The 26,151-nt window shown below is 41.4% G+C and overlaps 1 protein-coding gene across 8 annotated transcripts in view; it reads right to left on the bottom strand.

Annotated features, from left to right (window-relative positions):
* Nucleotides 1–25,599, bottom strand: part of KAT2B (lysine acetyltransferase 2B) — a 45,725-nt gene extending 20,126 nt beyond the window's left edge. For 7 of the 8 annotated variants that reach the window (XR_003990865.1, XM_030481802.1, XM_030481792.1 and 4 more), the window contains exons 1-8: nucleotides 24,989–25,599; nucleotides 16,401–16,527; nucleotides 11,717–11,862; nucleotides 11,113–11,202; nucleotides 9,168–9,349; nucleotides 6,712–6,903; nucleotides 4,079–4,185; nucleotides 2,265–2,390 (exon numbers count right to left, since the gene is read on the bottom strand). Coding sequence is in view for 7 of the 8 variants with exons in the window: in XM_030481802.1 (XP_030337662.1) it covers nucleotides 2,265–2,390; nucleotides 4,079–4,185; nucleotides 6,712–6,903; nucleotides 9,168–9,349; nucleotides 11,113–11,202; nucleotides 11,717–11,862; nucleotides 16,401–16,527; nucleotides 24,989–25,207 (1,189 nt within the window). In the remaining variant the exon portion in view is untranslated. Of the gene's footprint in view, nucleotides 1–2,264; nucleotides 2,391–4,078; nucleotides 4,186–6,711; nucleotides 6,904–9,167; nucleotides 9,350–11,112; nucleotides 11,203–11,716; nucleotides 11,863–12,381; nucleotides 12,726–16,400; nucleotides 16,528–24,988 lie in introns of those variants that run through there. The other variant, XM_030481851.1, reaches the window with a different exon arrangement.
* Between the last annotated feature and the right edge of the window lie 552 nt (nucleotides 25,600–26,151).

Genomic DNA, 26,151 nt, shown 5'->3' with positions numbered 1-26,151 from the left:
TCTAGCACTTCTATTATATTCTTTAGTTTGTATGCCAAGTTTGGGATTTTTTTTTTTAATCACTATAGAAAGGGAGAAAGAAATAAATGAAATCTGAACAATAAGTATCACTGCTGCATTTTGTCTTTGCACTGGGATATTAGCATGAAGCAAGATTAATACACCTCTCCTTCTATACCTTTGTAGTTTACAGTGAAACTATTTTTCCTTTTAGCTTCAACATACTCTGCAGTTAACCTCTGTGCTGCTGTCTTGGAAGGACAGTTCAGAATACACAAATTATAGTGCGTACACAAATTTTCATGCATGCATGAAATCCCATCTTGGGATTCACTAGAATTAAGTGTCCATTATAGATTTCTTTCACCCTTTTTGTAAACCAAGCAGCACATACAGTCTGACACATCATACGCATTTAACTTAGAAAATCCATATAAAGTTTCCAAATCAAAACATACCATGTTAATTATTAACTGCCCTACTAACTGCGGACTGACCTCTAATATAGCAAAAGTAACCAGTTCATGAAAGAAAAGTCTTCCAAAGACTAGTAGAGTTCTAATAATACTGATAGAGCCAGCAGCTAGCTCAGGATTTATCCTAGGAAAGCATACAAACAGGAATATCACTCCATGGTTAACTTGTTCCTGTATTTTTTTCCCTAAAGATCTGCTAAAGGTCAGAGCCAGGATGCAGAATTTTGCCTTTGTGACCCAGCACTGAGCCATGAGATAAATTATTTTGGTTTCGTTTGTTTATTTTTGTGTTGCTTTGGTTTTTAAGATTCTCTTTCTGAAACAACCAGATAGTTTAGGGCCCGCTATGCCCATTATTTCACACATATGGTATAGATTGTTTTCCCACAGCTATAGCACTCTAAATGTATGAGGATCAAATGTTCATTCATTCCCCTTTTCAGACTTTCAAGCAGCGTAACTGTTTTCTTAACAATAGAATTTTATAGTTAACCTCCCTTTGCTGTGGAAACTTTGATTCCTGTTCTTAATTTCTTATTTTTTAAACAGTCATTCACATGTGAATGGACCTTCCTTTTATTTTCCAAGAAATTAATTTCTTGTTTTAAAACAGAATTTTCTGAAGCAATCTGTCAAAAGCTTTCTGTAAATCCAAGTACACAAAACTCTTTCCAAATGCTCACTGATTTCTTCACGGATATGTACAATTCACAAGTTCTAGAAAAGGCACACTGACTTTCCATGTATCACATAGCTCACACATTTATTCATTCTATTCTTAATCATTTTCTTATTGTTTCTTCTAATTGTCTGAAATAGGAGACTTAAAATTGACAGTTTCCTGAAATCTCTTAGAACCCCTTTTGAAACTGGTTTTGCACCTGTGGTGTTTCAATTCTGCAGTGCCAAGGGCAATTCCAATGACAACTCAGCTGTGTAGCTTAATAATTAGGTTTTTAATTCCATATTTCTTTTTAAACTCTCAAAAAATGTAAATTTTTCTAGTGACTACTTACCATTCACTTTGCTGATCTGTTACTAAAAAAAAAAAAATCTTCTACTCATTCTCACTTTAAAGACCATTTCCCAATTTGTCCCTCTAAGAAAACTGTTTTTTAGGAGTCACCTTAAGTTCCTCCATAGCTAGAAGGCTAAGAATTCATTTAGCTTTTTCCACTTCCTTGAGGACTTACTTTACATAAGCTCGTGATCATCTCTCTGACCTACAAACTCTCTTGACAGGCTCATTAATCTTGAGGTGTTTGAAAAAGGATTTATTAGGAAAATTTATGCATTCAACAACTTATTTTCCCCAAAATTTCTTTTTTTTCTTTTTAACCTGACATCATTCAGGTTTTAAATTTAACCTGGTTGGTGTGTTTCTGCTTTTCTTTAACACTCAAATGTATGCAATTTCAGCACCTTGAAAGATTAAAAAAAGAAAAATAAAATACAATGGCTCCTTCTTCTCTGTCTTTATTTAAATGAAATCTTTTTTCATGACTCATAATATGTGTACTCCAAGCAAAGCGTTTTTCAACAACCTCCGACACCAGCAGACTTTTCCCCATTTTAATTTAAACCATTTTTTAATTTTATTTTTTTTGCAAATACAGTTGCCATTTCTGCTAGTTAAACATTACCATAGTGGAGAAAAAGTCTGCATGTGCATGTCTTTTAGCAAAAGCACCTCATGATCTCTATTGCAGAGTGAAGGTAGCGATCCCGTATGCTTCAACTACTGATAATATCAACAGAAGACAAAAAGCAAGTCTCCCTCTTCATTACCTAGGTTTGGGTCAAGGGCAGACGAAACTTTGCAAGCAGGACTCATATTTCCACTGCTGGGTTGCTCCAGAGACGAAGGACTTGCACTGTATGAAACAGATCTTGCAACAGGAGGAGGACTGATAACTGCAACAGCATAAAAGACAAACACAAAAAAATCAGGAAATGGAGCCCATGGAGTCTCTTGTGTTTCTGAAGGACTTTCACAATGATGGACAATGATGGCCCCAACTGCACACCCACCACCTCAGAAGTAACAGCTAATGTGCAACAGAGCAATGCCACCAGTTTGCAAACAGAGACATTAAAGCTTTATCTCAATATATTTTTCTAAGCTTCTACATAATGCGACCTTATTACTGTTGGATGAGGGAGATTGCAAATATCAGGCTTTACCATTCTGCAGTGCTGAGCACAAGCAAAGAAAACAAACTTCCTTCATGTACCTGCCAAGCCTGCTGGCATTTAGCTTCATGAAAAGGCTTTTTGTAGGGGTCTATCGAGAAGCAAAATCTCATCACTCAGCTTCAGCTGTCCACTTTAACAGTGTTCAAAGAAGAGTTGGACAAATCAAACTCAATAAAGGGAGCAGCTGTTGCACCAGTTAAGAGGATGAAACTGTTATTTTAAAATGCCACAGACTAACATCTCTCACTCAGATGTTAAAAAAAGAAAACTCAACACTCATCCCAAACCATCCCTGTTTTAATTTGTGTCAGGACTTTTGGCAGACAGGCAGGGGATTGAGGTAACAGCTTGTAGTCTGGACACCTGCAGTCTTTCTCCCTGCATGCTTTTATCCTGGTGTCATCGGCACCAACAACTCTTTTGTGCCATATTCGTGCCAAGAATCCAGTGCTTGAAAGGTGCACGTTAAAATGAACCATTGCAGAAATGTACCTGATAGAGTGAACTCTCAGAGCAACGTGATTTGAGAGCAGCAATGAACTTATGCCTAAGGCATAATTCACCGGTCTCTGGTGCAGACCAGGAATTTCTCACACAAAAAGCCTGTATCTGTCACAGTGGAATTTCCCTACTACTCCAGTAAATTCATTACCAGATAAAGTGCTGCCATGATGATTTTGTCAACTGATAATCAACAACTGTTTGAAAACACTGAATTGTTATAAAATATTGAATACTTGAAAATTAAGTCAACCCCTGAGCTGCATAAATGGATTTTAAATACTTTTGAGCAGGAAGGAAAGAGAAATAAGATGATCATCAATGCCTCCTGCAATTTTAGGGATGACTTCAGTATCTTGACTGAGAAAGAGTGCCGCAGAATAGTCAACATGGATAAGAAACAAAGCAAGGAAAAGCTATAAAAAAAACCCAAGAAAATCAAAGGTGTGTGTACAAAGGCAATGGGACATCTGATGTAGAAGGTCCCTATTTCCCTACTACTAGGCCCTTATGTCACTTCTGCTACAGTCCGTGGATTGGCATGGTCCCTATGCGAGGGGACCACTGTCCAGCAGGTGACCCACTGCAGCCATTTACCCACTGGCCATTCTCACTTGCACACACTGAGTGCACTTGTGCCACTTGAGTACTCGAATGATTTGCCTCTGCACTCAGCCTGCTCCACTGGCACCTTCAGTTAGCTGGATTTCATCATCGAAATGGAATCTTTATGTGAGAAAGCATTAGAGAGTGAGGCACCCGTTCTTCCTTGAGACAGACTGACTTCAGTATAGGCTGCTATTTATAAAGCTGTGCATCTAAGTCTCATTCCTTAGAATTCATCACTTGTACAGGTTTATCTTTGCATTCAGGTTCTCCCTAACACACCACTAAATGCAAATTACCTGTCTGGATTCCCAGCTGGCCAGTTCGGGAACTAGACACCATGAAATCCTGATCCCAAATGGGAGAATTCTGGCTGTACACTTCTTCTTCCAGCATTGACAGAAACCTATGCACAAGAACAGGTGAAATAATAACAGGAGTATTCAAAACAGGTTCATTTTCAGAATAAGCATTTGCAACTTTTTAAAACTTAAAAATATTTACTGATTCAGTAAGAAAATGTTGTTGGCCAATTAATTTTTTTAAAACAACAAACACACACAAAATCACAACGCAGACCAGACATTAAGTATCCTACTTCAGCACAGTGCTTTCACCTATGAAAATTTATCTTTGATTATAAGCAATATCTATCTAATTCACAAATGCAGAAAGAAACAGTTGCAAACTACTTTTACAGAACAAAACTGTATACTAATAAGAAAGCTATGAGTTGACAGATGCCAAGGTACCCATGTTATACAATGGTGACAAAATATGTCTATTTTGATAAACCAGTTTTGCAGATGCACTTATTTTCTGCTTCTTACAGATTTATAAAATCCCAGAGTTAGTTATTAATAATGCTCTTAAGAAGATACTTTCATTCCTTTAAATGTCCTATTGTAACATTTAATTGCATGTTTGCTCTTGCATAACAGTATTTTTAATCTTACTTTGGTACACTTAGAGAAACAGTGTTATTTAAACCTCTTCCAGTATTATTATATGTGAGAGAAATTCCACAGATAAGACTATCCAGCACGCTTGCCTTCCCAGGGCTAATACATCAATTCCCTCTGAGAAGCAAGATAGCTGCTTATCCTATGTTGCACAAAGCAGGGTTTCAGACCAGAAGTTGATATGGCACATTTTTACTCTCTAGAGTCATCTATATGTATAGAAACTGTCCAGGTGAAACCAACAGACTGTTGAGTAAGACTTCCTTGAACAGGATAAGGATTTTCAGGATCAAGTCCTACTCTTGTATTTGATATATAGGACATTTATATCTAAGCACAGCAATGTGCAGTGTTTGCTGCTATCTATACAGCTGATAACAGCTAAAAAGTTTGTAACAGCTACTTGACCATCTGTGACGGAGCAGAAGCACTGATTAAACTTCAGCCAAGGTTACAATTACAGGCAGCCCAGAGGCTCTGTGTTCAGACTGCTTGGTGACTATTTCCTAGGTACACACACACATAAGCTGTGGGTGCTGCCTTTGCCTGGGAAGGAGCTGCCAAGGCAGCCAGGAGCCCAGCACTGATACCAGGCACCACCTCTGTGCTCTGAGCTGCAGCTACTCCACAGGGTTCAGTGCCTAACACCAGCAGAGAGACAAATGCTTCAGACAAGTATAGCCCATAAAAGATTTAAAACATTATTCCTATTTCCCACAGATCATCAGCAAACAGTGCTTGTCTTTCTTCCCCCTACCCCAGCAGAATATTAAAAGCAACTGCAGTGAATAATAATGCTTTTCAAATTATTTATCTAGGGTATAAATGGCAGTGGAAACATAGGGACATATGCACACCTCCTTCCTCTACAAATCTGCTCCTTGTATCAATGCAGTGTTAAATCCTTTTTCACACCTCTTTCAGGACCAGACCATGATCCTATTCCCAGATATACACAAACATTCCTGTATCAATAGCAGTCTACCCCAGAGACAGTTTACATTCTTCAAAGTGGTAAAAGGCGCTATTAGTAATGGTAGGAGCAAAAAAATCTTGCCTCTACTCAGCTTTGGAAAGCTCATGGCTTTCATTCCCCTGAGCCCTAACCCAACTCTAGCCCCAGACAGTAGCTCGCATAGCATCACTGCCACCAGCTCTCTTGTAGATTCAGTTCCTTTGTCATTGGAGGTACAGACTTCTAAAATATGGGCTAGGGAGCCAAGCCATCCTCACAAAATGGAGATATTTTAAGTGATACATTATTTTCAGAAAGCATACACTGAATGAATCTGTTACCACCACCACCTTTAACCAGCAGTAAAATGTTTGAAAGTTTAGCGTGTTTTGAGACAATTCATTCTTCCATACAGCACCTATGCAAAAATTGCTATTTAATTGTGAGACATTATCATCCATATTCCAGGACTGGAACAGGTAGTCAATACGAAATTCTTTAGTTTACGATTCACTAACGCAGCTTTATACTGACTACTCTCTTCTTCCCCAAATGAACACGTCTCTTCTGGGTGTGGGGTTACTACTTGTTCCCTATTACAATGTTGAATTAAACTGAAATTTTTAGCTGTATATAAACTCCAGTACAACACTCCCTTTTTTACTGCTCCGTCACAAAAGCAGAAGCATTTTGGAGATCTGGACCTATGTTGCTTCCAAGAACTACAGAAAAAACAATTAAGTGACCAACAATACCTGCTAATAGGCAATAAGCACAATCCCCCAGCAAGATGAATAATCCTTTTTATAAAGTAAAGCCCTGGGACAAAGCAAAACCAGCAGCTGTGTACATAAAATACACTAATTTAAGCTATGGCAGAAAAGAAAGCTGCAGTATCTACTTGTTATTGAATAAAAGGAGAAACTATTTTAAGCTGTAGGTAATTTTTCCATTTCCATGCCAAAGTTGCACACTACTAGTCAACCTTGAGTGCAGGCACATTGCGACCCCTTACTTTGGAAAATGGGTGAGGATTAGTGTTCGTTTCTCTTGTGGAAGCTTGTCTTTTTCCTGCCTGGCCTGCTCCAGCAGCTGTCGTCTCATTACAGTAAAAACAGAGCGAAGCAATGTCCTACCGAAAACCTGGGTGGTTTCATACCGAGGTAGACTGTCACAGAACTGAGGGACATTGCAATAACAAAGCCACCTGTAAAGGGGAAAAAAGCCAGGTAATTATCACCATCTAACATACAAATTAATGCAATAAAACCACTACCCACATCATTTATAATGCAGCTGAGAGATATATGACCATATAAATCTGTTCCACATCAAGTCTGGACAGAGTTAAGCAGCACTTATATTGCCCATTTTTTTAAAGAAATGACAGCCAAGTACTTTTAAGTCTCCATGTATTCTTTTTCTCTGCAGTCTAGTTTCCACAAAGCACTCTTGCTCCAGACACTAATCATAGATCACATAAAATTCATGTTGATGTCAGGTATTCTCTCCACATTCAGGCTCCCATGTCTCCTGCCTGCAACTCCAAAGACCCTTACACTGGACTGTTTTCTCCTCTTTAAACTTCTACATTTTGCCACATAGATGCAAAAGGGGCAACACTTTTAACGAACTCCATCCCAGTCCTACTGGACTCCCACCAAGGTCTTCCACTAGCTGGCTTCTTCCCATTACATCCTGACTTGGTACTCTTCCAGTTACCAGTAACTCCCTCCCTAATGACTTTTTCATTAAGTACATATGAAATAGAGCATGTCATGTTACTCTTCTTGGAAAAGGGATCATGGTACTGACACGTGGGTCATATCTGTTAATTTTACAAAGATTTTGATACCTACATGTAAGTGAACAGTTAATGGTAGCAGAATCAGACTGCAACCGTTATGAAAGCTTCAACCATGAAAAGAAAATGTGAAGAACTGGATGCAATCAGATTGTGCTGGATCCTGCCTGGGTTTTCTCATCTGGACGCAAAGTATAGCCTGTCTCAAAATGCTCTCCCAAACTCTTGTGTCTTAATCTTTGCAAACACAAGAGTTGCAAAAGACTTGTGAGATACTGTTGTTTGCAGACCTCTACTCCCTGTTTTTGGCTGATAAAGCATACCCCTCAAAACACAAGGGTGCATGTGAAACTCTGATATCATTTCACTCAAATCATCAGGTTTTCAAATGAAGCCAGTCATTCAAATGAAGCAAGAAGTCACAAGGTGCACCCGTGGGGCACAGCAGCTTCCTCAGCACCCTGAGCAGTGTCTTGAACACCATGGAGGGGAAAAGCTCACAATGACAGGTTAGATCAGCTGGAAAGAGGTGGCACTTTGGGATAAGGGGGAAACTTAGGGACTGCAGGCAGAAAGGTTTGAGAAACCACAAGTGACAAAATGATTAACAACAAAAGTCACCAGCGAGAGCCAATGCTAGCTATTGATTCCTAAAAGTTGACTCCAACCATAAACAAATGGAGGTCAAAGACCCACCAAACATGGTCTTAGGAGCCCTATGATTATCAGTAACTGTACTATACACCAGATAGTTATTAGAGCTGACAGGTCATCTGAGAGCATCCCAGTCGGACACAAACACAGTGCAGTCTGCTGCATCACCAGCCACAGCCTCAACTCAAAGTAGGATCTGCAGTTCTCCTTCAAGGAGCTGAGGTTTGTCAGAGGGATGGCCACCAGGAAAGCAGGCAGAAGGCAGTGCTCATCCTCAGATAGGAAAGGTGTCCCTGGCCATTCCTGGGAACAGATGTGCTGACAGTAACCTTTGTTAACTGCTGCCTGTGCTCACAGACAGCATGTTAACTGTTGCATGTGTTGGCAACCTTAGCTGTTGTTGCTGCGCTGAAAAAGGCATTGCACTATTGTTATAAGAAAAGCAAAATTAAGAGAGACCCAGCCTTTTATCCTAGCTCTTCTTCCCCCAGGGTCGAAGTTATTCCCTTGAATTCTGACAACATATTAAAAGGTCATAATGTCATTTTAAGGAACTTACTCCCCATTTAGCATTCAAGCACTTACAAAATCATTCCAATTTTTTGATGATTTGGCTTCAAAGTGTGATGCTTTACAATGCCTAATGTTATCTTTTTCTTTTTTTTATTAATTAAGTTGAATAACAAATTGCCTGAATTTTATCTTACATGAGGCTCCCATCTTAAGAAGTCTGAGAGCAATTCTGCAAATACAGGACATGCAAAAGCATTGTCAGGTACAGATGTTCACGATCTCTACTCCCTGTTCTTGGCTGATAAAGCATACCTCTTGGAACACAAGGATGCGTGTGAAACTCTGATATAGCCTCACTAAAATCCTCAGGTTTTCATACAAACCCCATGACTGCAAATATTCACAAGGTGCCCCTATGGCATACAGGTACTGGTGTATTCCTGAACTGTATACATGCCATGTTTGTAAGCAAGATTTGTAACAAGCAAGAGCACCATTACCTGGTATAATTCACTTTATACCCCGCAATATCATCATTGGGTGATCTTAGTCTTCGCTGAGAAGGTGTCTCCAGGTGCCAGTAGTTAATGCGGTTCAGAAACATTTTAGCCAGTTCCACTATTGTTTGCCTTTCCTTTGAGGGTAAGTGGCTAAATTTGTACTGCACAAAATTATTCACACCCTTAAAACAGAAGAAAATTATGTTTAATTGCTTAGCCATAATTTTTGCAGGAGCGCCCTTGAACATTCCTCACTTTCTGTTTATTAACCCTGAATTTGCATTACATGGGAAATAAAACAAATACCAGAGACCATGAACCTCTTGCTCAGCTACTTTCGTAGCTGTCAAAGGCTGGTTGCCCTGTAAAACAGCAGCAGGTACATCCAGATGTTTTATTCTATCCGCCTCCAGGAGCTGACTTATAGGGCAAGAAAGAAAATTCTATATTCTTCCTTGCTTCTCAAAGTAAAAAACTTCACTGAACAGAGAAAGATCTGGTAGGCTTTGTTCTACATTCTTACATATGCACAATTTTGCTGATAAGCATGCTGCATGATTTATTTCCTCTGTAAATCAAGTATAAACTACAAACCTCTCCAGTTACTTTTCTGTAACTAGGGCTTGTGGACTTCTAGTTAAACTTGTGACTACACATCATATTACTTCTTCAAAAAGTGCCAGTATTTCACAAGTTTGTCCCCTCACTGCACTTTGCATACTGTCCACTTGAAAAAAAAATACTGAAGGTAGTTAAAATGTGTGAAGCGCTGCAATATATATATACACACATTATAAATGAGTTATAATACTGATGCCTAGCAAAAACTTCTGTGTGACTGAGTTGTTGAACTGCTAGAAACAGAATTAAAAATATCAGTCTATTTCAAGGGAAAATTATTGCAAAATACAGTGTAAGAAGAATTACCCTTTCATCTCCACGCTTACTTTCTTACGCGAATTGAACAGTATGAAGAATGTGATGAAAAAATACATAGTACAAAACTTTTTCATAGTATATTTTAATGACTAGGAGTGTATGAATATTACACACACTTATTTGTTCATACTCAAACTAAAAGAGAACTTAAGGTGAAGACTCCTCAGAAATTCAGCGACGAAGTGTTTTGATTTTCCTAAATTATAAGAAGTGAGAGTTGCAAGGAAATAATTACTTCACATAACAGACTTCACATTTAAAATACGCTGTTTAACAATAGAGCATCCATTCATCTACTGATGGAAAAACATTGAGCTCCTGTTTCAGTGAGGTATGTGAGCCTCTGCATAGTCTCCCTGGAGCTAATGGCCCACTTCTGTGCTAAAAGTGCATTCTCAGGAGCTTGTTTAACCAAATCTGAATTTGTCATATGTTCTTCCTCCACTGAGAGTTACAAAAGCCTCAGTTATTCTTTGTTTTTGGCTCTGTTTTTTGTTGTCTAGTCTTTGAAAGAGAAGGCTATGATCTCACTGAATTGGATTGTAACATTTCCATTGATTTACAGAAAACAAGTGTCATTTTAATATTGGATTTCAAAACTTCAACAGTATTTTCCATCACTTGAAACAAAGAAAGATTAGAACTAGCACACATGAAAGCAATATTTTAAATTCATTCTCTAAAACCACAAAAAATGTCAGTTTCATTAAAGCATAAGATGAATGATGAGAAAAGTCAAATAATGTAACTATTGTACCAACACTAAAGGAGAAGCAGCAGCAGGTCTCCTACAGTCCCCCTCTTTGTAGTCTACAAAGTAATATACAGAAGCATGTGCACACTGCCTAAAATGCCATATTTTCAAAACCAGTGTCTATGTTTAAAAAAACAAAAGGAAAGAAAAAACCAAAACCCAAAACAAACAAACCCTGCCCAAAACCCATGAAATAATTGGAAAAAAAAAAAAAAAGCAACACACAACCAAACCCATGCTTTGACTGTTTACCTGTTCAATGCTGGGTTTCTCAAATGGGGGACTCTCCAAAGACCCTTCTACTACAGGTTTTCCCATTTGTAAAATGCACTTCCTCAAAAGCTGTAGAAAATACACAAATTTTTAAAAATTAGGATATTTGCATACATGGGGTCAATTGAAGGCAGAGGTGCCCAACACACTGCAAGCAGCACTGAAGATCTCCTGGTTATATATCCACTTGTTTAGTCATCTAAATTTATAGCTACTAAACTTCATTGTGAATTCGGCTTCTTAGAAATGCGCGTAAGGGGCTTCTCCAAGCAAATGCAGGCAGCTAAGTTAGCACTTACGTCAACTGACTTTTCCTGATGTGCAAATGAAGACGGTAAGGCTTGCAGGTTGCACAGTTTAGAGATGGGACTCAAGGTCAGCTCCTCAACTATCTGGATGACTTTGCAGCGGTATATGGTACACTGCAAGTACCAGAACGTCTCACCCATAGTTAGCCACTAAAGCATCATGCTGGAGAAAAAGTCTCACCAGACAAAGTCAATATATGCATAAGGGGCAGTGACATTGGCTTAAATGTGAGAAAGTGAAAAACCTGAGATGCTACTACACAAGTTCAGCTTACTTTGAACAGGTAGAAATAAACTTGCTTGGTGTCTGCATCTTCTTCTTTGTGGACACAGGTGAACAGATACTCTACATCCAATACAATCCCCAGGAGCCTATTCATTTCTTCTTCAGATACATTCTCCAGGTGAGAAACATGAGCAGCTAAACAAAATAAAAATCCAAACCTGTAAAAAGCCTGCTGACATAACCAATAGCACAAGTATTCCATAAGATATCTCAAACTAAGTCATAATGGTAAAGTCACTGATCCTTTAATAACCTACTTAAACTTAACATCTTCTCAGAGGTAACTGAAATATGTGTCACATCAGAGCAATTTGTAAAGGTAGTCCAGAGGTGGTAATTCCCACAGCAGAGGAAGGATGGCTGGTAGGAATCACGGCATCTGTTAACACTTAAAACAGACCACAGAAGTCCTGTTGATACAACTATGTTTCAATACTTAAATAACTACACAGATTTTTGTCCAGGTACTACGCTTTTGAGACAAGGTTTCTTGACTAAAGAAAATAAATCCATAATTCCCATAAACTAGGTAATCCAGGTGTTGAGTAGCACCTTATCCTGTGAAGAGTAAAAAACCAAAACAAAACAAAGAAAAATCAGCTCTATAAATACATTTTTTGTTTTAAATTGGATATTATTGGCTAAGTCTCTTACTTTCATATCACGTAAGGTCAAACTATGCTTTGTGCACACTATACTAACAAAGCATTTGCAGATTGTACATGCTTATTTGTTCAGAAGTTTAAAAAAAAAAGCATTTTTTAATGTATCACAATTTCCAAGTGACAAACTCCCTTTTATCATCTCCAAAGGCAAATACAGTTCCACACCTGTAATTTTGAAAAGCTTGAGGTTTCTGCAAGTGAAGCAGGACATTCATTTCAAGCTGGTTTGAACAACTGGGCCCAGGAAAAGAGAAGGCAAAAAACCCCAAGAAGTCAATTCCCAGAAAGAGGATATTTGCATTACAAAAAGCAATGACCTTCTCTGACTCCAGACAAATGTACGTGGTTATGCACATCCTTTCCTCCGAAAGGACAAGAAAATATCCTTTAAAAGAAAAGGAAAATTATTTTAAAGGTTGGGCATATTAGTTTTTCTATAAATTTAATCAACATTTATTTCTAATATAATTATTATATTATCTCAGATATACCAATGTGATTAGGACTGGTAAGAAATTTTCAAAGCAAATCTGATTCCTTAGTGAGGGAGGAAGTAGGGAGAAATAACATGACTTGAAAACAATCATAGTTATTGGCCACACAGCAAAGATGGTTTGTTTGGGGAAGGTTGGTATGACACCTGCCAAAACATTTAAAATTCAATAAATTTGTTCAGCTTCAAGTAAAAAAGGCACTGTAGCTCAGAACATTATGAAGATGCCAGCAACTGTTTCCACTTAAATGAACATTTATAATATAATGTCTTAAGTTCTGAGCATATGCTTAGAACTGAAAGGGTGGGTGGGGGGCATCATGAGCTTTCTTTAAGGACAAATATTCAGCATTCTGGCCAGAATAAAACCATTTTGTTTCTGTCCTTGAGCCAGATATGAAGGTTTAATATTCCCAGCTGTCCTGATGTTGCAAAAGTAATAAATTCCCTTCTAGATGAGCACTGCATTAGAAATTGATAACATACCAAAGAAACCTTGCACTCAACTAGCAAATGAATAAAACATCAGCACAAGAAGCCACTTCCATGCAGTTTCCATAACAATACTGAAAGTTACCTTGACTACTTAGTAGCTGTATTTAAACATTTTATTAAAGGTGAATCTAAAAGCAGCATAAGTGTATTACCAGCATGCATTTACTACCTGTTACCATTTACTGTAGAGTCACCAATGGTGCTACATCAGCCCAACAAACTATCTTTCTTCAGATGTTCACAGCCCATTCCCAAATTCTTGTGGCCATTAGCAAACCTTTTATTAAATCAAAGCTTTTGTACAGTGACATTAAACACTGCATTACTTTTGACTGGTGTTACGGTCCCACTCATCTGCATTACCCAACCAGTACAACCTTCCTCAGCTGCTGCTGTGCTTGCAAAAAAAAAAAATTAAAAAATAAAACATAAAAATCACAAGTATAAGTTGCTACAGTATGCAGAAGAAGAAAGCAAGCAGAAAGAGCAAGGCCAATGCAACAATATGAACACCTGAAAAATAGCGAGTTATTTTAGTTGGGCAACTTCAATAAACAAGTACTTGAGTGTATGATTGAGGAGCAGTGAGAAAATGGATTAATGAGGAAAGTGTCCACAGTCTATCTCAAAATTAGTGTGTACGTAAAAACACTAGTAATCTATATAGGACAGGCAAACCAAGAAATACTTGAATACGCTACATGGAGGTGCGTAGCAGGAACTGAAGACAGTGCTGGGCAAAAAAAGATTGACTGAGTGTGTATATAGTGTACTAACATACTAATTAACTGGTTTTAAAAGTCAATCAAGACTGAAAATGTTTACCAGCAGGAAACTGCACCAAACCAATTAAATATGAAATAGAAAAGAGCCTCTGACTATGTAACACGTGGTCTTGATGCTGGTGGAGAGTGAATTCTCATGACACTCAAGTCAGTCACCACTTTATGGTAGCAACACAATACACTGCCCAAATAAAAGAAATATTCATTAAAAACCCAGTATTGAGCCAAGCTGTGGGGCTGAGCCACAAATAGAAGAATACAAGTCATACGTAAGTAGGCAGAATACAAGAAAAGAATACAAAAAAGAATACAAATCATAGGCATGTAGACAGAAATGAGCTCTATAAGTTAATATATGCCACCAAACAGCTTTATGCACCAAAAACTGCACTGCTTGAAGATTGAACCATAACCCCCAAAAGAAATGTCTCAAACAAGACTAATGTCTAGGATTGCCTTCAGAAGAAAATATTAAATTAAAGGCAAAATGCCCAAACATCCTATATTTTACATCAGGTATGGCTTTAACCAGACAGGAATTTCTATATGGCTATTTCAATGGCTCTCCAAGGAAGAGAAAATGCAGCGCAGATGATAATCTGAAGCCTGCGCACCTTGTGGTCAGTCTGGTTTAAAAGGCATTCAGCAGGAACATGCTAATTTAGAGGAGATGAATAGGAAAATTATCTTGGAAAACACTGCTGAAAGACATATTTCTGTCAGTAGTGTGAAGAAGCACACAGCAATTCATTTCAGTTATTTCAAAGGAAACGTCATCCTTATCAGCTGCAATCAGAAGAATAAGAAATTTCACCTTTTCTAAAACCAGCAATAAATAAAAATACAGTTTGTTCCACAAGATACATTTGATGGTTTTATAGTACTGATTTTCCCTGGTTCCCTGCCTAAAGAGTCATTTAAGATTTCTTAATAGACCAAAAACAGCCTCAGCCTTTGGAAGAGCTGAGTTTTTCTACAAAACACATAGGATCCACAAATTCTGCTGAAGTGGGAACTGACAGACACAACATCTCATAATATTTGGGTGAAAAAAAGAGAGACCCCTTTCTTCAAAGGCCACAAATGAAAGGGACAGGTAATACGAGCTACCCCAACTGCATAACCAAAAGCAGCACAGAGAAGCTGAGTGACGAAAGATTGAAATTAACTTGGCTAAAGCCACCAAACTTTCTGTGATACTGTGCATTTGTTAATCTTCTCCTGCAAGTAAACCCAGAGATTTAGGATATCAGGAAAAGGAATGAATCTGATGAAAAGCCCAGAAATAGATCAGATGTAGTTAGAGTATAAAAAGAAAAGAGGAGGAAAGTAGAAATAAATCCCAATTTAAAAAATCCTACGCAAAGTACAATATTATTTTCAAAGACAGACAAATAAACTATCCATTGTGAAAGTTTTAGGTTTCCTTTTTCTTATTTTATGGTCCTAATTTTTGGACATCAACAAAAATGAAATAGCAACTGCTTCTTTTCAACTAGTTCTGAATATTATTTTAGCTCAGTTTTTGTTCAATATTTGCTATTATATACAGAAAAAGTAACCAGCTTTTATTTTGGATGCACAAATTCTTATAAAAACAGTACAGTGATTCACCACTCTTTTTCAGGCTTTGTGGGTAGCAAATCATTACTTCTTATTATTCTGAAAAAAAACCAAACCAAACCCGCAACTGCATCTGACAGTGGATTTTGAGCAGCTGTTTCTAAGATATGCAAGCTGTCTTCACAACCACTTAGACAACGCTAAGATGTACAACCCTAGTATTCTTATCTGTGACATGTAATAGGCACAGTTCTTTCTGTAGGTAAGAGTACATGATTTAGCAATATTCAAGACTATTTTATAGTTTATTCTGTAGTAAGAAAACATAATACAGCCTACAGGAGAGAGTCATTCACATTGTGACTAAGGCTGCTGACAGATAAAACAATGTGAGGTTAATGCATATGTTACACAAAGTATTAAAATTGTTATAGGTAGCTTAAGAGTGCTTTTGCATTTTAGAACGTATGGGTTGTTAGAAGTTGTACTTTACTTCATTTTATTAAAAATTTATTTTAGGATATTTTAATCTAAGTTATGGACATTAACACCCAACCACCGTAACCCCCATCTCTAGTTCTTGCCATGGCATCTTGACTTTTGTCTCGCAAGAGCAGAGCAGAGATTCCTGGGCACAGGCATGTGGGCTGTAGGAGCAAGGCCAAAGCTTACCAAGCGTGTGGCTGCAGCTGCGGCAGGGCTCCGCGAGGCTCACCACCGCCTGCTGCAGCTCTGCCCGGGGTGGCGTGGGAGGCGGGTTGGGGTTCTTCCACCCATTGCATTTACAGGATTCCTCAGCCTGAAATCAAAGCAAAGCGGTATTGATCAACGCTGTGAAACACAGGAACTTGCTGAAACTGCGTTGTTTCAAGGGCGATAAAAAATAACATTAGCTATAAGTTGGGGTTTTTTGATTTGTTTTGGTAGGGGATTTCAGGGTGTTTTATTGTTGTTGCTGCTGCTTTGTTTGTTCTTGCTTTTTATCTACCACACAGCTAGGCTTTATTTTCTAGAAATAGTCAGAATAATACCCCAAACAGAAAGATTAACACCATTCTAGTATGCTTGGAAAAATACATACACAAACTCTGGCTAATTCCTTCACAGAAGCCCTCGCTAGTGAAAGAAGTATCCAAACATTTACTGGTATACCAACATGTACAGCTCCTGCCACCAAGACAAACACAAACAGGTTATTGAACGGGCAATACGTCATCAGCTATACTGGCAACAAGGAATCACGCAACTAAAATCAAGCCTATGACAACCCAAGAGGGTTAACTAAATACCGAAATAAGCGAATAATAACTGCGCTATCAGAGAATGCTCTCTGAGGCAAGGCTTGGACACAAAAGCAACAGATGCCCAAGAGAGTGACACTACCAATGCAACTTGATGCTTACTCTAAGAGGTTTATTTACACTTACTAAGTATGAAACACCACAGATAGACTGCAGTCAAAAGGGGTGGCCACGAAGGGAGAGGTTGTGGCTTTGGTAATCGTGTCTCAAATTGCTCAGAAGTTCGAAGTACCAATTCTAGTTACCTAAATTCGAGCTTTATAGGAGGGGATTTTCTTTTGTGTATCCAAAATATCTTGGTTATTTTGTCAGTAAAGTATTTCTAACATCATTTATGCTCCTATTTGAACATCTAATTGGAAGGAAAACATGCTTTTCTGTTGTTCAGGTATCTGTGCACTGGGCTGTCACAAGATACTCATGAATTTGCACTGCCAAGACCTCAGTGAGGAAAGTATGCTAACTGCTGCATAATATTTATGACTGAAACAACCTTAGCAGGAAAAATTGTGATGTTAATATATCCAGCACTAAAGTGTAATTTTTCAAACCCAATTCTGAATATATTTAATGCAATCTATTCCAGGAACCTATTTCATTTTCCTTTTATGTTTCCAAACCCCATCTTACCTAAGGAAGAAGCACCCAGAAGCAGCAGAAAGGATCACAGCTTGACAGCTCCTAAGACTGACAGCTTTGTTGATTGACGATAAATTGTTCTTCTAAACTAATTTCAATATTCAGCAACCTGAGCACCAAGAAAACTGCTGCCTGCATTTTGCTGAGCATCACATGAGGTTTTTACCATCTCTAATGTTCAAGTATTTATCCAGCTGGGGTCCTGGCCCCTGGTGCCATAGCCTCTGCCCACATCCGGGGCAGTCTGGCAGGTACTAAGGGATGTGAGTGGCACTTTCAGCAGCCAGAGATGACTCAGAAATCCACCTGCAAGTGCCCAGCAAAATCACTTCCACATACTTGCCTTGGAAAGGGGACAATCTACATTGCCTGAACCCCCCAGCTCTCCAAACTCACTGCGTGGGTGCAGACTGCCTGCCACCACATGTATTTATAACGTGGCACGAGGGAGGTTTCAGTATGAAATAAGGGCAAGACTAAAACAGGTTTGGGTTTTTTTAAGTCTCATAAAATGTAATCATGTTTTCTATGAGTAATATGATTGGCAGGGAAGTGAAAAAGGCCCAATGTTATTTTACAGCAGAAACCCCCTCTTACAGTTTCACAGGCATGGAGCCAGTTTTACTTTTGTTTGTTATCCAGACCTACCTCACCTCTTAAAGTTTAATGACTAGAAAGGGAGACCAGTGATTGAGTGATACCTGCGAACCAAGGACTGCCCTGATACAGGGACTTTGGACATCTATGAGATAATGTGAAACCCCACTTTCAATGGGCGCTTCAAACTAGAAAAAACCAATGCCAAATGAGCTATCCACATTTGCTTTGTGGGAGACGCAACTGTTTCCTTGCTGTGAAAGTTTTTGCAGTTAAGACAAGGATAAAGTAACTGCCACACTAAAAAAAAATCAGAAAATGAGATTATTGCCAAAGAAAATTCAAAAGACAATCGTATCGAAGTTCTCAAACAAAAACCTCATTGAATATTATGTTAGGGAAGTAAGACTTGATCCTTCCCACGCAGCTGTCCAGACAAATGTTCAACACTGTAAATTACTGACAAATACCATGCTTTTTATTAATTGCCTTAAATCATACTAAATGAAACACGTCCAAAAAAACCAAACCCCTCAAACTAGGCTCATGCTTTTTGAAAAGTATTTCTCCAAGTGGAAGCAGTATTTCACAGAAGCTCACCACACGGTGTTTACTATCAAGCCTAAAAGCTATAAACAGTGAGTAACTACACAAACTTTAGTGTCACACAATAATTAACAGCAAAGATGCAAACAAACAGATGTACGAATCGTGATAACAGCTCAGTTAAACTGCCAAAAATAAATATCAACCCACCCACAGAAGAATAAAAACAGCGTGTTCAACAGCAGATTTTTTCTGCCCTCAGTAGTATTTCCTCGCCAGATCTTTCTGAAGCAGCTGTTAATTTGTATTGTTCAAATTATTCCAGAGACCTTTTTCAAACAACTACTAGGGTGTCTTTTTTTTTCGTTAATCTCTCCATGAAACACCAGAAGCAGCATAAATGTTCTGTTAACCAAGGGGAAACACAACCCAAAAAGGTCCTCTTTAGAACTGAGCTTTCATTGTAGATGTTGACAGTGCAAGTATTTTGCAGTGAATATGCAATGTGCATTCCTCAGTGGCTTAAATTGCTGAGTTGTTTTAAGGCTTCCACGGCGTTTTGTTCATTCAATCCTTTCTTTGACTATCCTCAGCTTTTTCCTTTCTTTCTTCTTTCTTTTTTTTTTTAAGTGCCACTCATCTGCTTTTCATTAGAAAATAAAGTATGACTTCACCTCCGCAAAAACTTACTTTAAGATAAAAACAGTTTTGAGAAGAGAAAGGAAAAGAAGCATTTGAACTAGCACATCCAGTCCTTGTTTTCTGGGACATCTGCACAGTTTTGATAAAGCCACTGAAAAAAGTTGGGGACTTCTGCCTTATTGAAGCCTCCAAAGTAAAGACTCTCATCTTTGCAGGCCCAGGGATCACCAACACTGCACCTTCAATGGCAGTTTTTAATAAAATTGGATGAGTGCAATGTAATAAACCACAACATTTAGACACTGTTGTCCCCACCCCCCCAAAAACAAAAAAAAGTGCCAAAACTATGTACATTTTGCATTGCACAATATAGTTTCAATCATTTTTTTGACCCCTTCCACGTTAGGTTACAATGTGGGAAATCAAATTATCCGATAGCTCTAGGCAGTGAAAACTGCAACTCTGGACAAACTAAAGTTACAGTTTCCTTTCCAATACTGAATATACCGAGATCAGCTCAAAAATGAACAGCGAAAAAAACCCAGAACATTTTAACATACTTTGTTAGCATTTTTATTTAAAAAGGAAGCACCTTAAAGTTACGACATTGCACATTTCACCGGTTTTAAGTGGCTTTCAAGTGTCTAAATGATAATAAATAAATGAGGAATGTTACAGTAACTTAGAGACTAAAACATTCCTCCCTTTTCGGGTAGCAAACATGAAAACTTGAAGCTAACTTAATTACAAAGTAGAAGACACCAGCAGTTTTAAAACTGAATTTCAAAACAGCTGTTATGCTGGCCTCTCTTTCCAACTCAAAATCATACAGGTTTCCCTGTTTCATAACTGAGATGCAAAGCAGACTCAACAAATTACATATACACAACATTAGAAGCCTTTCTATTTCCACCAAGTATAATTATTCTAGAAAAAACATTTTTCTTTCCAAGAGCCATGTAAAATACCCTGTTTTTTCCTGCAAGCATCTCAATTTGATGCTTTTAACAAAGCACATCACACAAACTATAAACAAATACATGGATGAATTTAAAATACATATTTTTCCTACTCAAATGTCCAGTACCCAGCAACCAGACAGTAAGACACTGCTTGGAGAGCCATTCATATGTATCAGGTGACCCATAATCAGTTCAATGTTCAGCTCAAAGGACATGTTCTTTATTGATCAAACTAAGTATTTTATTCCCTGCATTTTCCAGTTTCACTTACAGAAAAGATGTAGGCTACCATATAAAGCTTTTATAAAGCCCAATTCCCACCTTGTAAAGATAATGGGAGATTTCCTATTTAAATTAGAGGAAGATGCTTTAATTTGGCCTGTGACACTATAAAACAGATTCACCTCACTATGAAAATGATGTAGGAGGGCTTTAGATGTCTTGTATGTCTCCTTCTGCACTTCTGCAGAAAACAACTTTAATACATTTCGAGTTGCACTTCAAGGATCTGCACTCACGCTATACAGAGCCCAGGAGTAACACAGCCAAGTCTGCCTCATCTTAATCTCCCTTATAAAAGTCAGAGAGGGAAAAAATATTTCATTACAGACATGGCGGTACGTATTTACCCTACGAACTCTTTTTAGTGTAGGAGCAGGAAAACTCCACAAAGGTCACTCTAGGATGAGAAGTGGGGAGAAGTGCCTCTACCAGATTTTACTGCAACCTCTGCCACTCACTAACCTGCCACAGGGCCTTGGCCAAGTCATCTCACCATAACCCTTCCCACTCTGTCCATTTTATTTATCTAAAGTACAAAGTCTTTCTTCAAGGAGGTATTATTCCCTGCTACTTGTGCAAATGCCTTAGGCTACTGGGCTCTAACTGTATTTATAAGCATCCAGGCATTACTGTAAGATATATATACTGAGAAATAACCAATTTCACTGAAAACTTAGTATACTAAAATAGTACATATATCAATTTGTTTATAAGAAAAACTCCCAGTGAGACTGGAGAAAGTTGTATTTGCACATACTGTAAACCAATAGGGGAAAGAAAAAGCCAAGGAGACTTCCTCCTACATCTTCATTAAAAATATTTATGTGTGTAAGTCACACAGTGCTGCTTTTATATAAAAGTGCTGCAAGCTTGTATGCCTAATGCTCAATTTCATACTGGATGAAACCAAAATGATGTATATAGCCATTCATACATGCACAGATACAGCAAGCGCCAAATACAAAACCCTGCACAACATACAGCACTACTGTGAAGTTGTGAGAACTGTGCCAACTCCTAATATATATCATTCCACCACCACCACCACCAAACCTGGGCACTTAAGAAGGTTTGTCTTACACAAAAGAGCCTGTTATCTTCTTTCCATCCCAACCTTTTCCTACACAAGTGGAGCAGCTGAACAGCTACAACCCTCCTGTCGCAATTCTTTACCAGCAAAAGGAAACAAACCCCACATATCTCTAGCCTGGGCAGCAGGCTTTAGCTAGCAGCTAAACTTCACTTTTATTCTGCTCGAAATATGCACACACTGAATATGTCTTTGCCACCAGTCTTTGACTGTGTTTCCCATGAAGAAAAGGGATCACTGAGGAAGGTCCAGGAGGTCCCCCTTGGCGGACTGAGCACCCTACCCCAGAGCAGTGACTTCTACCCTCTTCTGCTCACCATTTTTTCTGTCATCTGTGAGACTCGCCTTCTACGCCACCACCAGCCTCTCCATCTTCTTATGTTGCTGCTCTTCATCCCTAGCAAACACACACTCCCTGCCCCTGCCACTGCCAGCATCTCTGAGATGAAGTTCCTAATAAACTCTGTGTGCTGAATTCTGTGACAAATTCATGTGGAAGAAGATGATCAATGCTAAGGGATGCTTTGTGTCATTACATTTTTTGTGCGCTCCAATATGTACAGCTCTATGTATATTTACACAAGATTCACGTATGGCCACTACTTGAGTGGGCACAGACATCCCCTTTGGAGATGGTGTGTTTGCCTTCTCTCACTCTTTTTCACTCACATGCGGAAACCCTGAGAAAATGGAAGAGAAGTTGCAACCCACGGTAACAAAAAGTTTGAAGTTACACTCTGCACTGCTACAGTTTCTTGCAAACCACTAATGTTAAGAGCCAAGCAGTGTTGTTTTGGAGCACCTGCCAGGTGTTCGGGAAGAAAAATAACACATTCTTCCATCCCGCACCATCCTTCCTCCTTTATCCCACAGGAGAAGCCACTTGATTAGTTCACAAGAAGCTTCCCGTCTGTCTACTTGCTTCTGTTTTGAGACCACAAAGCAAGCTGTGTGCCAGATAATACTGAAGAGAAGTGAAATAGCAAAGGTTGGTTTTCCATTTTAATCTGCACACAGAGCAGTGTTTAGCGCTGTGGCTATGTCTAGATCCTGGCAGAAGGAAGAGACCCTGGGGATCCGCAGCCACAGGTGCTGTTACATCTGTCACTGGAGTGCCATGGAACATGCACCCTGAACTTCTCACAGAAGCGGGCCAGCAAGGACACCCCAGCAGAGCACCAGCAGTACAAGCTGTCACCATGCAGATAACACCCTTTGAGGCAACACTCCTCAGGAGAAGGCTTTTGCCCTCACAAAGATCCTCGGGAGGTACACCAGCAAGAGAACTGACCAGGGAAGAAAACAAGCAATTCACACACACATACTCCTGACAGCCAGCTTCATTTAACAGCAAGCCTTGGTAACAATAAAACATGAGGGTGCAAAGGGGACTAGGCACCGGGAAAGCTTCCACCTATGACACACAGCCGCAAGTTTTAAGTACACCAGCTGCTCTTTTAACTTGCTGACACCAGTGTAATCTTGCAATGTCCACGTATGCAACAAAGCTGAAGCAGAGGTGCCTCCACATTTGGCAACAGCAAAGAAATTGAAACGTATGTGGCTTCCTTAATTTGCCCTCACATGACAGCATTGCACCATGCCTTCAGCACACAGCTAAAGCTCCTCGCACCACCAGGCATGACTATAGAGCTGTATTGTGATGCTTCCTCGTGTACATTAGCATTTAGTTTGGCCTTTCACTTAACATTTGTTGTTAAGTGAAGGGGTTGTTCAGAGAAGAGAAGGCTCCAGGGACAACCTTAGAATAGCCTTCTAGTACCTAAAGGGGGCCTACAAGAATTCTGGAGAGGGACGTTTTACAAGGGCATGCAGTGATAGGACAAGGGGAATGGCTTTAAACTGAGAAAGGGGAGATTTAGATTAGATACTAGGAAGAAATTATTTATTGTGAGGGTGGTGAAACACTGGTACAGATTGCCCAATGAAGATGTGGCTGCCCCATCCCTGACAGCATTCAAGGCCAGGCTGGATGGGGCTTGGAGCAATCTGGTCTAGCGGAAGGTGTCCCTGCCCATGGCAGAGTGGTTGGAACTAAATGATCTTTAAGGTTCCTTCAAATCCAAACCGCTCTGTGATTATATGATCAGTAAGAGAACAGAGAAAATGAAATGCACATTTCTCACAATCAGCTATTTTCAACGCTGTAAGCATTAGTAAGGGATCTGGCATTGGCCCTGCCAACTTGAACATGTCAGATCCGCTGTGCATCCAGGAATTGCCCTGACAGCAGCAGCGCGGCCCATGCTCCGAGCACACTTGGCCTGCTCTGCACGCCTCATGTGCGCGTACAGCCGTGTTGTCACAGACCTCCGAGGGCAGCAGCTCTGCCCAAGCCTCCCCTTGTCTCCAACAAACAGGCAAGTCCCACTTCTCCCACCGAGAAGAGAACCGCAGGTGGAGAGAAAGTGCTTGTGGAGGGAAGCCCAGGGCAGCTCTCCCCAGTACGAGGGCAGACGCTGCAGAAGCGGTCCCCGTCGGGGCAGGGCGCAGGTGGACGGCGGTGCCCGCTGTCGGTCCGGGCCCCGGACTTCAGGACAGCACTACGTGACCGGCGGGGACACAACTTTCCCAAAGCCGGAGGCCGCGCCCCTTCTTTCCTCTGCCAAAGCAGCTGGCGACGGTGCCAGCCGGGAGCAACGGCTCTGGCGATGTCAACGGCGAGGCCGCCGCCGCGCCCCGGCCAACCGGCGCCCCTCTCCCCCCTCCGATGCCGGGGCAGAACCCAACAGGCAGGCGGGTGTCCCCGCTTCCCGCCGGGATGTTTCCGCGGCGGGCAGCTGCGGCCGCAGCGCTGTTAACCCAGCGCTCACCGCCTGCACCGGGAGCCGCCCCGCCCGCCGCCGCCACCGCCTCCGCGGAAGGACGGACGGACAGACGGGCGCCGGGGACGGGCACCTCCGCTGCCACTTGGCTCGGGCAGGGGGAGGGCGGCGCTGCCCCGAGGACTCGCGTTCGGTGCGCTCCGGGTTTATTTTTGCGGCCGCCGGCCGGAAAGCTCCGGGGGGAGACGGATCCACCGGCACCGCCGGAGCCGCCACTTCCGCGGAGAGCGCCGGGCTGCAGCCGGGCCACCTCCCCCGCCCGGCACGTCCCTTCCCCGCCGCCTCCCTCCCTCCTTCCCCTCCCTCCCGTCAATCCCCACCCTCCATGGGCGGGTGGGCTCCCGCGGCCGGGTACCTTGCAAGCGGAGTAGACACCCAGCTTCTCCAGCTTCTTGGCCCGCGGCGCGGCGCGCAGCTGCGCCTTCTTCCCGGCGGTGCGCGCCGAGCCGGGCCCCCCGGGGCTCTCGGCGGCGCTGCGGGCCGGCCCCCCGGCGGCCACCCCGCCGGCGGCCGGGGAGCCCTGCTGCGGCCCGCCGCCGCCGCCCGCCGCCCCGGCGCCGCCAGGCTCCGCCATGCCCGCGGCGCGGCGGCAGCCGCCGGTCCGGCCGGCCGGCGCGGTGCGGTGCGCCCGGCCCTAGACCCTCCCCTTCGCCGCGGCGCCGCCGCCGGCTGCTCCCTGGGGGGGGGGGCGGGAGGAGGGACCCGGCGCTCCGCGGGCGGCTCCTGCCCCGCCGGGCGGGGGGGGGTGGCACACGCCGCTGCGCGCCGCGGGGAGCGCGCCCGCGTCCCTGCGCGGGGGCTGCGCGGCGGCGGGGGGTGCCCTGCGCCCCGCGGAGGAGCGGGTGTCGGCGGCACTCGCGAGCGGCGGCCGGTACGGAGCCGCTCCGGGAGGCTGCGGAGAAAGTCGCCCTAGAAAGAGGCGGCACCGGCGGCGCTCCTGAGCCCCGGTGAGCCCGCGGGGCTGCCCAGCCTCGGTCCCCCCTCGTAGTGACACTACTTTGTTTGAGTTAACCATTGCATCTCCATACTGCGCGCTTTGCAACCGCCTTTAAATGATGTGGTTTTCCTCTCAGTTGACTTCTAATTCAATACATAAACTTCAGCCGGTTTCAAGTTCTCTCGCTCAGCTCCTCACATCATGGTTTTTGGGGCTTGTTTGGGTTTTGTTTGTTTTGCTTTGGGTTTTTTATTTATCCACGAACAAATGTTGACGGCAGGTCAACTTAAGTTGTCTTGAAGGGATTACCTTTTAATTAAAAGCTAAAATGAAGTAAACGATCCCGCCACAGAAACTGCACTCTATGCACAGAAACAAAGTGCGTTGGTTTTGAGGTGGTTACACTTCGTTGCACGTATGTAAAACCCGTGGTCGAGCTGCGAGAAACCACAAACGACAATTGTATAGTGCGGCACCATGGTTTGGGAGGTTGGGATAGAGGCTGGGCGTTTGCGTGGGATCTGCGGCTCTTTGATGTGTAAACATGGAGTAGCTATGTTAGTGCAGAAGGGAATCCCAGC

The sequence above is a fragment of the Strigops habroptila genome, chromosome 1 (assembly GCF_004027225.2).
Source record: "Strigops habroptila isolate Jane chromosome 1, bStrHab1.2.pri, whole genome shotgun sequence".
In the NCBI taxonomy this organism is placed as follows: Eukaryota; Metazoa; Chordata; class Aves; order Psittaciformes; family Psittacidae; genus Strigops; species Strigops habroptila.
Note: the sequence above shows the minus strand (reverse complement) of the source record. Positions and strands in the feature narration are given on the sequence as shown.